Here is a 15,126-nt window from a genome sequence, read left to right as displayed (position 1 = left end):
TCGAGCAAAGTCAGGACAGTAATTCAAACAAGGCAGGAACCTGGAGGCAGGGGCTGACATGGAAACCATGGAGGAACACTGCTTACTTGTCATGACTTGCTCAGCTTGCTTTCTTACAGGACCTGGGACCACCAGCCCACAATGAGCTGGGCCTTCCCCCATCAATCCCTAATTAGGAAAATACTCTGCAGCTGAATCTTATGGAGGCCTTTTCTTAATGGAAGCTCCCTCTTTTTAGATAACACTAGCTTGTGTCAAGTTGACATAAAACTAGCCAGCAGAGTTATTTAGGCCTTTCCACCAGTTAGTTTCATGCCTGGTCCTTAGAAGCCGCTTTATCTTATTTCCTCATGATAATTTTCTAATGTCCCTTTAAAAAGAAGCAAAAAGAGAACTACTTAGTGTGCCCTCAGTGTGTGTGGGTGATTGGTTTTGGAAACCCTGTCCACACACCTGAGTCTGCAGATGACTCACGTCTTACAGAAGAGACTGTAATCTTCTCATGTACCCTAGGTGTAGTATCCCGGTGTGCATTAAACCACCCATGAACACAGCCAGCCACATGTATGACCAGCTGCTGGTTTCCAAGACAGTTTTTGCATTGCTCTGGGCTGTGCTATATACAAAGTCCTTAGAAACCCTGATGACCAACTGAACCTGAATCCTCAGAAATTGCCTTTTAATTGCAGACCTTGGGCTTCTTTGAAATAAATAGAATCCAGAATGAAAATTTTCAGCTGGGAAATGTTTTAGAAGGGAGACCTCCCAGGAGTCCTCTGAATTGAGCCAAATTTTACGAGGCATTTAGCCTCCTGTCCTGTCTGCTTGTAAACTGTTTTGGCTGTCAAATTTTCCTTTTGGAGAGTAGTTGCTGAGAGAAATTGGCAGTTTTCCTTAAAGTTTTGAGAGGAAAGCACTTTTGATCCTGTGATACCAGTGATTCCAGAACTTCCCTACAGCTGTGAAGAGTTTCATTTCTGTCTGGATGGCATGGTGAGAAAGTCTAATAGGGATACATAATGAGATTATCTTCTAATGAGAGCCCCCACTGCAAACTCCAATTACAGTCCACAAAAAGTCACATTATACATGAGTTACAATGGCAAAAATATACAAAAAGCCACTTGAAACAAAATTGGCTGAAAAAAAGCCCCTTGGTTCCTGAGGTTATTTCTTATTATGACAAATGTCAACTCTGAAATACAAGCACACAAAAAATAAATTAACATTCTGTAGTCATGGGGTTTTCACAGCTCATATTTCTAAGTTGTTATATAAAATGCAAAGTGGCTTTGTAAAGAAATGCAATTTGTTAAAAATAAACACTGAAAACACAATGCAATTATGTTCAAATTCCATCACACCCTGGGGTACCTTCCGGGTGTGTCTCCCACAGTTTGGGGTGTGTTCGCCCTCTGCTGGTTCATCATGAGCTGTGATGTGGCTCCAACTGAGCAACTGCCTTTGTTGTTTTCCTGAAACCTAAATCTGGACAGTGTCTGCATCAGAGACCTTGGATTCCATTCCATGAAATCCAGATCAGTCCACCACACACTTTTCATTTGGGCTGTGTTAGTGGTATGGGAAGATCAGCTACTCCAAGAAAAACCAATTAGGCAGTGATTCTGAGAGTTTCTCCCATAGCCTTGTCAAATTCAGTTTTGACAGTTAGGCAATGTGTCCTGATTTCTTTATCTCTGTGGACTATTTTGTGTGTGTGTGTGTGTGGTGTGTGTGTACTTTGGCCAGGATATAACCCTGAATTCTGGCCATACTGTTTTCTATTTGCTCTGAGAGGCTCGAAGTCAAATGTCAAGTTTATTTGGTTCATGGGGTGTATCCAGCTCTCTCCTAGCTCCTGTAGTTACAGCTGGGAAAGGACCAGTCAAAAGCTACTGCCCTGATAGTGGTGTGATTTATGGAGACCTAACTCATAAAGGTGGCGTATTTTACTTCACATGGTGTTCATCAAACATTTTTATAGTTAAAGAGTCCATAAATTTAAAAGGTAAAAAAAATAATTGACAGAAAAAGCAAACCATGGCAATATGAAAAGTCCTGATAAATCAGGAAGGAAAGCCTACAGGAAAAGGTGCAAAAGACATGGGTATGTGCATGAGTTGTGCAGGATGCCCCTCTAAAGTCAGAACTGGCAGATGCAGTTTTGGGGTTTCAGACACACTTAGAGCTACAAATCAAGCTGCACTCACCCTTTGGAAAAGTTGTATCCCCCTGGAGACTCAACGAGTTTCCATATCGTCTCTCTCATGCTGAGGCCCCCGGCCAACTTCTTCCTGAGGCCTTTGGATCTGGCTCCTATCTTGCAATATGGCTTGGAAACTGTGTGTTTCCTTTGGGAAAATGGGCAAAAATGCTCTTTCTAAGCAAAGTGATTCCTGCTATTGCACTCACTTCCCTCAAATCACCTGACTTTGACCAGAGCCCTTGTCCTAAAGGTCTTGGGACTGTTCCCATTACTTGGGACTGGTAGTGTTTGCGGAGGACATACTCACCAGTAGCAGCGTCAGCATGGAGAGAAGCAGCTCTTGACTGTCCTGTGTCTTTCCGTCGTTCAGGGCTGAAGTCAATGCTCTGCACTTGACTCAGTGGTCATCTCAATGGCAGGTGGTTTTCTCTCCCGTGTGTCTTTCCTGAGACTGCTTCCCTCCTAAACTTCACCTCTTCCTTGTCCCTCTGCCTGTCCTGTTCTTCTGACTTGATTAGTGTGTACTGTCTACCGCAGACTGGACTAGATATAATTTGTCTTTGCTCATACAAAAGAACACAGAAGTCCTGTGGCAATGTGGGAAGAGTAGATTTTCTCCCACCCCTGCAACCTTGGGTGCAGAGTCCTTACTCTTCCAATATATTTGAATTGGTAGTAGTGACTCTGTGCAAGTTAATTGAAGTATACTTGTGTTTTCTTCTAAGCAAGGTTCATTTTTTTCCCTTGCTATATTTAGTCTGTGTGGCTTTGTTATAGACTTTTGTAACTAGGGATACTAGGAATGGTTCTCTGCTGCTCTGATAAGACCTTGTAGAAGCAGAAACAGAAGAAAATGGGAAGAAGAATGCAGGCCCCTCCCTCTTCCTCTCATATGTAAAGCATTTCACAGGACAAATGACTGGATACCACTGATTCATTTTTCTGGAGCAATTGCCTTCCATCTCTGCCTGTGAGCCAAGAAATCATTAGCAGATCTTTTTTAGATGCTGTTGTATTGGTTCTTGTTTATGTTTCATCTTTTCAGAGACACAGTCTTAGAAGTAACTGTAGCTTGCTTATTCCAAAGAACCCATCTGTGTCACCTTCCCTCTCTAGGTAGGCAGTGATGAATGTACAAGTTTGAGGCTGGGAGTTTTGGTTATGCATCCAGCCTGCTTGACTATTTCGGAAGAGATTCACACTTCCTGGCCTCAATGAATAGAACACATATTGTTACCAATATAGATCACATTATTCAAAGACAATCTCAACTGGGTAGAATTCAGTAAATATATATATATATATATATATATATATATATATGAAAGCTGGAAGTATGAATACAAATACTTATTTAAATCAACAGCTGTGCTTTTTCTCCAAGATCACTGTTGTGATATGTCAAAAGCATTGCAAATAATTTAATTTTGGTCTGAAGCTACCCCTACCCCACCTACCCAACACATACAAATTTCAAGATGGATATTAGGGTGCTCAGGAGTGAAGTTACTTGACTATTTGAGGAGCGGCTTGCACAGGGACAATCAAACTGCTAGAAATAGCCAGGCTTTCTCAACTCTGCCTCGATTCAGCCACTGTGTACTGTCACTATGGACTGCTCCATGGAATGAGGTAGTGGTGACTGGTTAGTGACAGAGATGGGGACAACAGGTCTGAACTCTGACACAGAACTCCGGAATTTGATTTCGAGACACTGGCTGTCACATCTGGAGAGTGGATGATGTCCCTGTGCTCTGACTGTTTGAAGACTGATACTACTCTGGAATAGTTTACATTATATCAGCAAGAAGTGATTGGAAAGAAGTATAATTGAGTGTTCACAGGATTCATAGCGAATTTATAAACCTATGATCCTTCTTTGAAACATAGTTTTAAAAATTCTTTTCGCAAAAATAATATAATTACATGCTTGTTCTATTCTTGTTTATTGGACAATATAATATAGAATCATAAGGAATTAATTTTAAGTGGTCACTACATAAAAAGAACTGAAAAGGAATGGTTATTAAATTTTCAGTTTGATCTTGGTGAAATCTATAGAAGTTTGGTACATAAAATGAAATCTGTCTGATTTCTATGACCCAACCCACCCAAATGTTATTGTGTATTTAGCAGCTTAGTCCACTTTATATTGCTATAGCAAGACCCATAAGACTAGCACCTTTGTAAGAAGTTTATTTTGGTTTATCATTCTGGAGGCTTGGAAGCCCAAAAGCATGGTCCTGGTAAGAGTCATGTCACCTCATGTAGGAAGTAGCCAGCAGGTATATTCGAGAGAAGGAAACCGAGAGCTGCCTCTTTGTACGACCACCCAGTTTAGGTTCTCAGTCTAGGCCCATGTGCAAGTGTGAGGCTGGGGTATTCTTTCCACATCGTGAATGTCTCCCTTGTTCCATTTACCTTCATATGCATTCACTGGACTTGCATAGAACTGTGCTCCATTTATCTGGATTTTGCCACAAGCATTTTGCATACTGTCACATGACAATGGCTTCACAGTCACAGTGCATGGTTGAGGAATATCACTGGAGGCAGCCATATATCTCAAGAAAAAAATCTCAAAACTATGTCAGTGGTCCGGAAAATCTTATTTTTCTTTTTAGAAGTTCAGTGTGCATTTTCTAAAGCAAATTCAGAAAGTATGTGGATAAAGGTTTTTAATTTCTCAAAATTCTAAATAAGTAATTATCTTTGAGTTTAGAAGTATCTGCCTGGCTTATTGAGCAGACAGAGTATAAATAGACAATTTTGAATTTCTGTGTTTCTCAGAACGTTCAGTAGCAGTCATTGTGGGCATCTTATTTGCCAACGAGTTCTGAAAAAGTGTTGCTCAGAATCCTATCTGAGGATTAATATTTGAGGAGTATGACAGGGTGTCATCTTCATACTATAATCCTGGTCCAGAAGGTTCCTTGACCCTTTCTCCTCTCTCTCTTCTTCCACCCCTCCTTTTCTCCTTCCTCTCATCATTGCATCCTTCTTCTCTTAAATGTTGAATTGAACACAGATTTCTTTGTAAAATGCATCCTGTACTCTGCCTGGCCTCTATTTTTGTCTGTCTCTGGTCATCCAGCTTGACTTCCAGATTTCTACTCTATTTTTTTTTCTTTACCTTCTACTCTTGTCTAATTATATTTAAAGATCTACTGGACAAGACTGTGTCTACTTTATGCCATGATTTTTCTTGAGATACTAAATGGTGGCATGGGGCTGCTTTCAAAATTCCACTTACATTCTGTATCCAGTTACACATGAAGATTTTGTTTCCCCACAATCACTTTTAGATAACTTTATGATGACTAATTTCTCAACAGAATGATAGATCTTCCATCATGCTGTCAAACAGGCAATGCTTACACTTATTGCTTATTTTTCAGAACTAAAGCTGAGAGCCATATGGTAAAGTCCCCACAGACCCAAAGCATAGCTTTATTTCACAGAGGTGGTGGGGGTTGGGAGATGGGCTAAGTCCAGGAGTAACTCAGGCATGAAGACACTTAATTTGGGGAGTTGCTTTGGATTTTCTTTGAACATTTGTTTAACAGAGATGGTTTCTTGCTAAGTAAAAGATGTATAAAAAGCACCAATGAGCCTTAAATTAAAGTACTATGTACACTGTGGTGAAGGGCTTGGTTTCATGTAGTGTTTGCAGTGGGGGACACCGTGGAGCATAAAAGAAGCCACTGTAACACTTTTCTTTCTAGAGTATCTAACGTATGAGCCGTCTAAATGAAATTGTGATTGGTCACCTATCATGTGCTACTTTTGAACAATGCTGTGTAAGTCAGAAAGTTCCTAATTGGGAGTTTTGCTCTTTTAGGATTTCTCATCACCATTTAGAGTAAAGCATAAAGCAATGTGATTCTGGTGAAGAAATTGTGGCATTTCCTTATTTAAACTTAAAAAAAACTAACATGTCCTTATTCGAGAAGACTTGTTAGTGCAGCTGTGGAGAAGGTCTGGAAAAACCTTTTAGGAGTTGGTTCTCTTGTTCCACAATGTGGAACAAACTCAGTTGTCAGGCTGGGCAGCAAGTACCCTTACCTGCTAAGCCATCTTGCTGGCCTAGATATGTCATTTCTTATACGAATGTGTGACAGAGTTAAACCTATACTCAATGCATCTTCAAGTCACTCAGAGCCACTCTGAGAACCTGTGGTTCCAGGCGTCAGTCCATGTCCTTTTTACTCCTGGGAAATAGGAAGCAATGTTGAAAGTAAGGAGGAAGATCCAACACTTTCCTGAACCTTCTTCCTCATAAGAGTTACTCACCTCATCTTCTCAAGTTGAAGTATAATGAGTATTAAATATAATGAAAAGATGAAGGTCTATAATAGAAATCACAGCTACTAATAACAAAAAAATGAACTGTGTTCTTATAAGTTTGAATTGAACACTTACTCTCTTCAGGAAGGAGTTTGAAGCAATGTTTTGGTCATCAAAAGTCTTTCTCAGAGGAAGTTTGCCCTTACCCCTGGAAGCAGACAATCCAGACACACCCTGTGCTCTATGACGCAGTCCCAAAGTCCCTTTCCTGCATATCAGAGATGGTTTCAGAAATACACAGCTCTAACTCAAGGAATGGGTAATGTGGGTATAACGTGGGGATGAGCACCAGGCACACGCCACAGGATGGAGGAGAAGGCTATTTTAGGTGGACTATCCTTTCCCTTCCTGTTATCAGAGGAAATGGTATGAGATGAAGGCCTTGTCTGCAGGTTTGACTAATATCCATTGGCACTCAGAGAATTTTAAATACTTTGTCCATCTATCAATCTATCAGTGAGAAGAGCATCATAAGATGTTCGTTAGCCTTGATTATGGAGGGTCGAAGAACCTGAGCCATCATTTAGTTCTACTTCCTAGGCACCATATGCTCCCAGGCTTCATTTATTACTTTATTAATAACGTAATTTCTTCCTTTCTTGTGACAGTTTCATCCTAGACTCAGGATGCAACAGTAAGAAAACTGACCAAATTTACATTCAAGAAAGGCCTCAGAGACAATAAGCAAACATATAAATACTTTGTAATGTAAATTGTGTGAGTTGTAACAAAATGGGGTTTTTGTAGCTTTCTGGGTTATCTTGACTTTCAGATGTCTGTGCTTGGTGGTAATGGATATCAGCACTATTGGAAGTGATAGGCATAGAGCATTGTGTTAGAGGATGTCATGTTTGAGCCTTATGCTGTAAGCTGGTAAACCCAACTACATTCCAGGCATGGCCAGTGAGATCAGGAACTCCAAGGCAACACGGGCTTGGAGTTCCAGTCTCAAAACAAACCCTAAAACAAAAAATATTGCAAAAAGAAAAGAGTGATGTCTAATATGAAAGTGAGAACGATTTCTTAGATTAGTAGAGACATATGTGATGAGTCCTCATTTTTGCGATGGGTTAGAAAGATACAGTCTCCATTGTTAGATTATATAAGCATTCCTCCTCTCCACTCAGTGAGTAGTCATTATTTACTTGGCCTGTGGGCAATACTTAGTGTCTTTCCTGTTTCTTCTACAGAACCCACTCAAAGCATTAACTACTTTATTTTAAAACCCCGCTTTTGTGCTCACCCCCTGTAGCATTTAGTTGCCTTTCTCTGCAGCAAAATTGTCCTTTCTCAGCTGCTCGCCACCATCCCCTCCCCCTTCAGACACACCCCTTTCCGACGTTTGCCCCTGTACTTTGTTGAACCCCTCATCAGGGTCTCCACTAGCCTCTGTGTCGCAGATCTGGAGTTGGTCTCCATCCAAAGATGGAGGCTCAGCTGTGCAGTGTCTCTCCTCCTCAGCAGTGTCTGGCAATGCGGTGTCCTTCTTTCCTCTTGGGGCTCTCATTCCATCCATACCCAGACCTTCTGACTCCCATTTCTACCCATAACGTTGTAACGTTCTCCAAATGGCAGGCTCACCCTCTTTAGAGGGCAGGCAGAGGCTAAGTCATCTGGTAATTTGATCAGACTTTCTCTTCCCCTCTTTTTCTTCCCAAAGCTGAGGTCTGTCTTTTCTTCATAATGACACAGCACTCCCCAGGAGTGACTGGATCAGGCCCTGGCAGATCGTGCTTACTCTACTTCAAGTACTTAAGTGACATTTGGAAGGAAAGAGTGGGAGAGGTTTCCAGCAAGTGTTCCAAGTCAGGTGTAGAGGGCAGTCCTGACAGGCTCTGGCTCTAGGTAGACACCGCTGGAACGCACTATTCCAGGTTAGCTTTCTCTCTAGAGGTGGAATTGAAGCTGAGCTTTGGGTTCCAGGAAGCTCAAAGGGAGGGCTGATGGGACTCTCTCAGTCAGCAGCTGGTGGGGAATTTCTGAGACTCTGAGTTGATCACTGAAGTGAGAGAACACTTGCCAATATGTATGCTGTCCTGAAACACAGAGAGGAGCAAGGAAGGCTAGAAGCAGTTGAAGAAACTTTCAAGGTAATTTCCGGTTGCAAACTGTTATTTCAGAAACTTGTTATGGCAGACTGGAATACTGAAAATGGTCAGCCATCCACATGAATGCACACTCTCCTGAGGCCATGGCAGCCCGAAGCCCAGGAGGTTCATAACCCACCCTACCCTACCTGGACGTGGAAAGTAGCATCTCAGGGAACATAGCTGGACGCCGATGTTCTTGCAGTAGTACCCGTTGTCTCAAACGTAAAATGGATTCAGCGTTGCTGGCGAGACAGCTTCAACAATGATTAGTTGCACGCATATTGTTTAAGGTTTGGCCTTTGTTTTCTTCACTGCAGGGACTATAGGGACCATACTAGGGGGGCAATCTGTAAATACCTTCTCAGTTAATTAAGGACCCTTCCACTGATCTGTCTGCTCTTCGTTTTAAGTCCAGCACATTCCCTGTAGAAATGCAGAAAAGCAGTGTGTGGTGTCAAGATGGCACAGCATGGCTTCTCCTCCAGGGGTCTTTCTTTATCATCCAAGTGATAACTCAACAGCCGTGGGATGACAATTGGTAGAAGCCGGTGAAATTTATGGCAAAAACACTGCAGAAACTTGATAAGTGCTCTCTTCGGATGTCTTCCAAAAGACTAGTGCTGACGTGGAATGCCATTTCATCTGGATCTGATTCACCTGGAGAGCAGACATCTGTCTTTTGTTTACAGAGAAAAATAAAGACTATTTGAACTTTGGCTCAGACCCAGTGCCCTGGAATTGAAGGGAGTGGACAGCACTGTGGTCTCTATCAGGATAGGGCAGTGGGTTGGGTGTGGAGGACAGGGCTGCAGTGTGCACATCAGGCTGATTGTCACCTCTTACTAGCAATGTGGCTTTGGGCCTTGGCTGTCTTAAACTCTTAGCACTCTGGCTGTTCTGTCTCTAAAGTACCACTTCCCCCAAGGATGTCAGAGTGAGAATGCCTGCCTCAGATTTCAGAATTTCAATGTTTATAGTTTATTTTTTGTAAGTTAAAGAGCTTATGCAAGAAAATGGCAAATTCTACATACAAGAACCAAACAGAAAGGATTCTTTATACTTTAAATGTTAAAATTGGCACTGATAACAGGACTTTGAGCTTCCTTTTTTATTATCTCTGTGTGTTCTTTGTACATGGTATCATACTTGATAAGGACATGCTTATATTTTGTGAGAGTTCCTTCCTGCTCCCTCCTTCCATCTTCTCTACCCTCCCCATCCTGCTAGTCAACTTTGCTCTCCAGAGGTGAAATTTCACCTCTACTTTGCATCAGATGTATACATCGCTTTATGTATTAGCATAAATAGTATAAAACACTAATGAGAGAAAATGTACACTATTTGTCTTTTGGGGACTGACTTAAGTTCAAATTTTCAAAGAAAGAATAAGAAGAAGGATACAGTTTTCAATGTCTTAAAACCAGGATGATTTCTCCACCTCCTTCAAAGGTGGTATCACCTACAAGTCACCTTCTGCTGAATCAGCCAAGACAAGAGAGGTCCCTAATGAGGTAGCACATGGAATGCTGGGCTTTAAATGTGATCTAGATTTGAGGTGACCACATACAAGAAATGGCCTTACTAAAGCCATATTCACACGGATCATGAGATGCACTCTACATGTCAGGGATTAATTCATGTTGAACTTTCAGGCTCATTTCCTGAGGACTCATCAGAGCCATAGTTTGTGTGTGTGTGTGTGTGTGTGTGTGTGTGTGTGTGTGTGTGTGTGTAGAGAGAGAGGGAGGGAGAGGTTGTACAGTAGAGAACCAATCTCACAGTAGGATACACATGCCTTTACAATTTTCTCTTAATTCCAGAGGGAGGATATTGTACAGACCAGTTAGCAAACTCCTAGTATATTATTTTATTTTTTGTCCAGTTTCCTGTGTGCCTATTATTGTAGTGACCAGCCCCCCATTTTAGCAGCCATGACAGGCTAAAATGTGCTTGCAATGACCTTGCTGCTTCTGTCCTGGTCACTAGGAGGTCAGATGCCCTCCTTGTGGCAAGGAGCCAATCAGAAGTTAGCTGGCAGGGCTGTGCTTTACGGCTCTGGGTGTGCTTTATAGACAAGTGCACAACAGTGACGTGCAGAGCATAGCAACTGCCCTTGGATGGCCTATGGGTCATAACACCAAGTTGACCAATCAACACAGGGCAGGTCATCCAAACCTGGAAGCACACCAATCCTGAGACTGTTTCATACCCCTAGACACTCCCCTTATGCTGCCTTTTAAGATCCCTGCTTCAAGGTTGCTGGGGTCTTTCTCCAACCATTCACCAGGGTGGATGGATGAAGGGCCCAAGCTAATGGGTTAGCTCTTTAAACAACTGCAGTAAAAGATTGCTTTTGCATTGAAATGGGCCTCTTGGTGGCTTTGGGGCTCAGAATTTGGGTACAACATTATGAGTCTGTATGTATAGTTGTTCAGGCATGAGCTAAATTCTCCAGCCCTATACACATTAGACATGCCGAATACTTCAGCAGTTGAGATCCGTAGATGTGATTAATCTGATTTGAGATTCTGAAATTATAAGAGGCAATGAAAATCATATTTTTATTATTGATATTGTAAGATTATCAAATCAGCTAGGACTTTGTTTTCAGCAAATCAAAACACTGGTTTTCTTGAGAGCTTTTGGGGAAAAGTCCACCAATATAGCATTATTGAATTCTTTTAGCATTTTGGTGATATATGGACCCATTGGAAATTTATGTGGCTTTTCCTATCAAATATTAATTTAGAACCTTCTGAGTGCCAGCCCCTGAACATGTGGGAAGTGTGATAGATGAGGCTTCTCCCCTGAAGCTCTTGCTCTGTGTTCTTCTCATTTCCATTTCTAAATCAGAGAGTCCCCCAGTCACCAGTCCTCATTATTAAAGTGCATAAAGGTCACAGAATCAAGGAATACACAGTTTAGGAGGCCATGACCAGGCAGCCATCCCTAGGATGCACAGTAGCTCTAGCAAAGGGAGGGAGTGTTTACCCTATTTTCTATTATTCTAAAACTGGAGCATCCCCTCCCTCCAAATATAGCATTTTCCCCGACTAGAGAAATAAACACAATCACTGTATTTGGAAAATTCAGAATAAAACAAGGTTACAAAATAAAACTTGCCCTTAGCCTTCCTATTAGGGATAATTCCAGTAGTTGATCTTGCTCTGTGACAAATTACAATATGCATTTTAGAACCATTGGATTTTTTTTTTCATTTGAAGTATCTTGAACTTTTCCCCAAGATGTTGAGTATTTTCCATGCTGTATATGTTCAGTGACAATAACAGTATTCTTAAAAATAAAAAAATAACAGTATTCTTTACTATGGAGTTAGCAGACTTATTTAGGCAGCCCCTTCCTATTATAGAATTGCTGTCTTGTCTTATGGTTTCCTAGTCAGAAACAAGAATGGGATGAATGGTCTTAAAGTAAAACTTGTCTGTATTAATACTGATTTCCTTAGCACACAGTCCAAGAAAGAAGATTGTTGAGACTACAGTGCTACCGTTTAAAGGGTACCCCTTGAATATAAGCACACATGGAAGTTTATTTGTATCAGCTTTATCGAACTGATTTACCTTTTTATTCATGACCTTTCTTGATGGTATTTATGCCTTGTATCTGAAATTTGTTGTATAATATAATTTTCAAGAGTCAAATAGTTGTCGAACTTCAAAGAAGTAGAAAAATATATAATACGAGTAAAAAAATAACCAAATGTAACTGTTCACTGTCAGGGAGAGAAAGAAGGAAAATAATATTAGTTAATGTCATGTCACAATCCTTGTTCCCAAACAAACTCTCATATTTTAATTGGCCTTTTTATTAAGGCAAGCAAATATATTTCAAATACAGAGCATGGGGTCTCTGTGCCCATATCCCAGAGCACATCAATTGTCTGACTTTATTTTTATTGGAATAGTCTCTGTGCTGCACACAGTAGCTTTTAAGAGGGAATTGTCTGTTCAGTTAATAACACTCCACTTTCACATCGCCTGCAATTGTTAAGAAAAAATACCCCCGTTCGGCATTTTCTCCACATAAATCGTGCAGTTGTTGGGGCCGTACTCTCTATTGTTGCCCGAACACACAAAGCTCTTGGGCAGCCCGTTGGTAAATTGTACCCTGGCTGTCTCCAGCAAGCACTGTTTGGGTTACTTCCAGGTAATTCTACCATAAGTGTTCCAAAGTCCAAAGGAAAATTGGTGACAAATGACAGGGAAGCAACCTGGAAACAAATCTATCAAATCACAAAGAAAGTATTTTCCCCATTTTTTGTTTGTTTGTTTGTTTCTCTCTCCTAAGTTCAGAAGAAGAAAGGAATACATTCTGATCGCCCTGCCCCCACTTTCTTTTCCAGCCCTGTGTGGAGGCCAGGAGAGCTTCCTGTGCTCAAGTGGACTCTGCATCCCGAAGAAGCTGCAGTGTAATGGCTACAATGACTGCGATGACTGGAGTGACGAGGCTCGCTGCAGTATGTGACAGGCTTTGGGGGTTTGGTCTGGCTGGGAAGTGGGTTCTAGTCAGGCGCCTGCCCAAGCACCTAAACCACAGCGCCATCAGTCAAACGCTAACAGCCAGGTGGGCCTTGAGTAGACAGACTGCCATTGCTTTGCCATTCTTAAGTGGGCGGCCAATAGTTTTGTCTCCCCAGAGCCTCCATCCTGGGTTTGTCCCCTGCTCAAAGTCACGTGTTTATCAGGGCCCCTGCGGCTAGCTGTCCAAAGAAACAGCTCAGAGATTAAAATGTTTTTTCACTTGGGATGAGGGTTTGGGTTTATTTTGTTTGGGTGAGGACTTGTGTTTTTGTTTTTAAAACCCCATGAGTATTATATAATGGTCAACTGTTTAGAGGAGTTTTTTTTTTTTAAGGTTATTTATTTACTATGTTCTGTCTGCATGTACGACTGCAGGCCAGAAGAGGGCACCAGACCAGATGGTTGTGAGCCACCATGGGGTTGCTGGGAATTGAACTCAGGACATTTGGAAAAGCAGGCAGTGCTCTTAACCACTGAGCCATCTCTCCAGCCTGCTAGGGGAGGGTTTTTTTTTCTTTTATTTTCCAGTTTAAATTTAGATAAGAAACAAGGTTGCTTCACAAGTCAGTTCCAGGTCCCTCTCCCTTTCCCTCCCCTCCTCCCGTGCCCTCCCCCCCAACTCCCCCCCCCATTATCCCCTCATTCCCCCAGGGAGGGTGAGGCCCTCCATGGGGGTGTCCATAGTCTGTCATTTCATATAGGGCAGGGCCTAGACCCTTCCCCAAGAGTTCAGGGTGAGAGTGCACCTCACATTGTTCTATGGGAGTCCAAAGTCCGTGTGTATACTTGGGATGGGTACTGATCTGCTGCCCAAGGCTCAATAGATTACCTAGGCCTCCTCACTGACACCCGGATTCAGGGTGTCTTGATCAGTCCCATGCTGGATTCCCAGGCTGATGCCTGGGATTCAAGAGTTAACCTTTGTCTGGTCAGCTGTTTCTGGGGGTTAAACCAGCCCAGTCTTAATCCCTTTGATCATCAGTCCTCCCTCTCTGTTACTGGCTTTCTTGAGTTCAGCTCAGTACTTAACCGAGGGGAGTCTGCCTCTTCTTCGATCAGCCACTGAATGAAGTTTCTGCTTCCCAGACACTCTGGGCATAGGATTGTAGGCTGGCACTCCCCAGATCTATGTCTAAAATCCATATATGAGAGAGTACATGCCATGTTTCTCTTTTTGTGACTGGGTTACCTCACTCAGGATGGTTTCTTCTAGTGTCATCCATTTGCCTGCGAATCTCATGATTCCATTGTTTTTTTCTGCTGAATAGTACTCCATTGTGTAGATGTACCACATTTTCTCTATCCACTCTTCGGGTGAGGGACATCTAGGTTGCTTCCAAGTTCTGGCAATTACAAATAAAGCTGCTATGAACATAGTGGAACAGACATCTTTGTTGTATGAATGGGCATCTTTTGGATATATGCCTAAGAGTGGAGTTGCTGGGTCTTGTGGTAGGTTTATTCCCATTTTTCTGAGGAATCTCCATACTGATTTCCAAAGTGGCTGAACCAGTTGGCACTCCCACCAGCAATGGAGGAGTGTCCCCCTTTCACTACATCCTCTCCAGCATACATGATAAAGGTCTTGGAGAGATCTGGGATAACAGGGACATACTTAAACATAATAAAAGCTATATACAGTAAACCAACAGCCAACATCAAACTAAATGGACAGAAACTCAACGCAATTCCTGTAAAATCAAGAACAAAACAAGGCTGTCCACTCTCTCCATACCTTTTCAACATGGTACTTGAAGTTCTAGCTATTGCCATACAACAACAAAGGGGGATCAAGGGGATACAAATTGGGAAGGAAGAGGTCAAACTTTCACTGTTTGCAGACGATATGATAGTTTACATCAATGACCCAAAGAACTCTACCAGGGAACCCTTACAGCTGATTAACACCTTCAGCAACGTGGCAGGCTACAAGATCAACTCA

The 15,126-nt window shown here is 42.0% G+C and overlaps 1 protein-coding gene across 3 annotated transcripts in view; it reads left to right on the top strand.

The window, feature by feature from the left end:
* Corin (corin, serine peptidase) overlaps positions 1–15,126 on the top strand; it is a 196,819-nt gene that overhangs the window by 111,294 nt on the left and 70,399 nt on the right. For all 3 annotated transcript variants that reach the window (XM_040747170.1, XM_040747169.1, XM_021233383.2), the window contains exon 6: positions 13,007–13,120. In XM_040747170.1, the coding sequence (XP_040603104.1) occupies positions 13,007–13,120 (114 nt within the window). The remainder of the gene's footprint in view (positions 1–13,006; positions 13,121–15,126) is intronic.

The sequence above is a fragment of the Mesocricetus auratus genome, unplaced genomic scaffold (assembly GCF_017639785.1).
Source record: "Mesocricetus auratus isolate SY011 unplaced genomic scaffold, BCM_Maur_2.0 Super-Scaffold_100006, whole genome shotgun sequence".
In the NCBI taxonomy this organism is placed as follows: domain Eukaryota; kingdom Metazoa; phylum Chordata; class Mammalia; order Rodentia; family Cricetidae; genus Mesocricetus; species Mesocricetus auratus.
The sequence above is the reverse complement of the archived record's forward strand: the minus strand, read 5'-3'. Positions and strand labels throughout refer to the sequence as shown.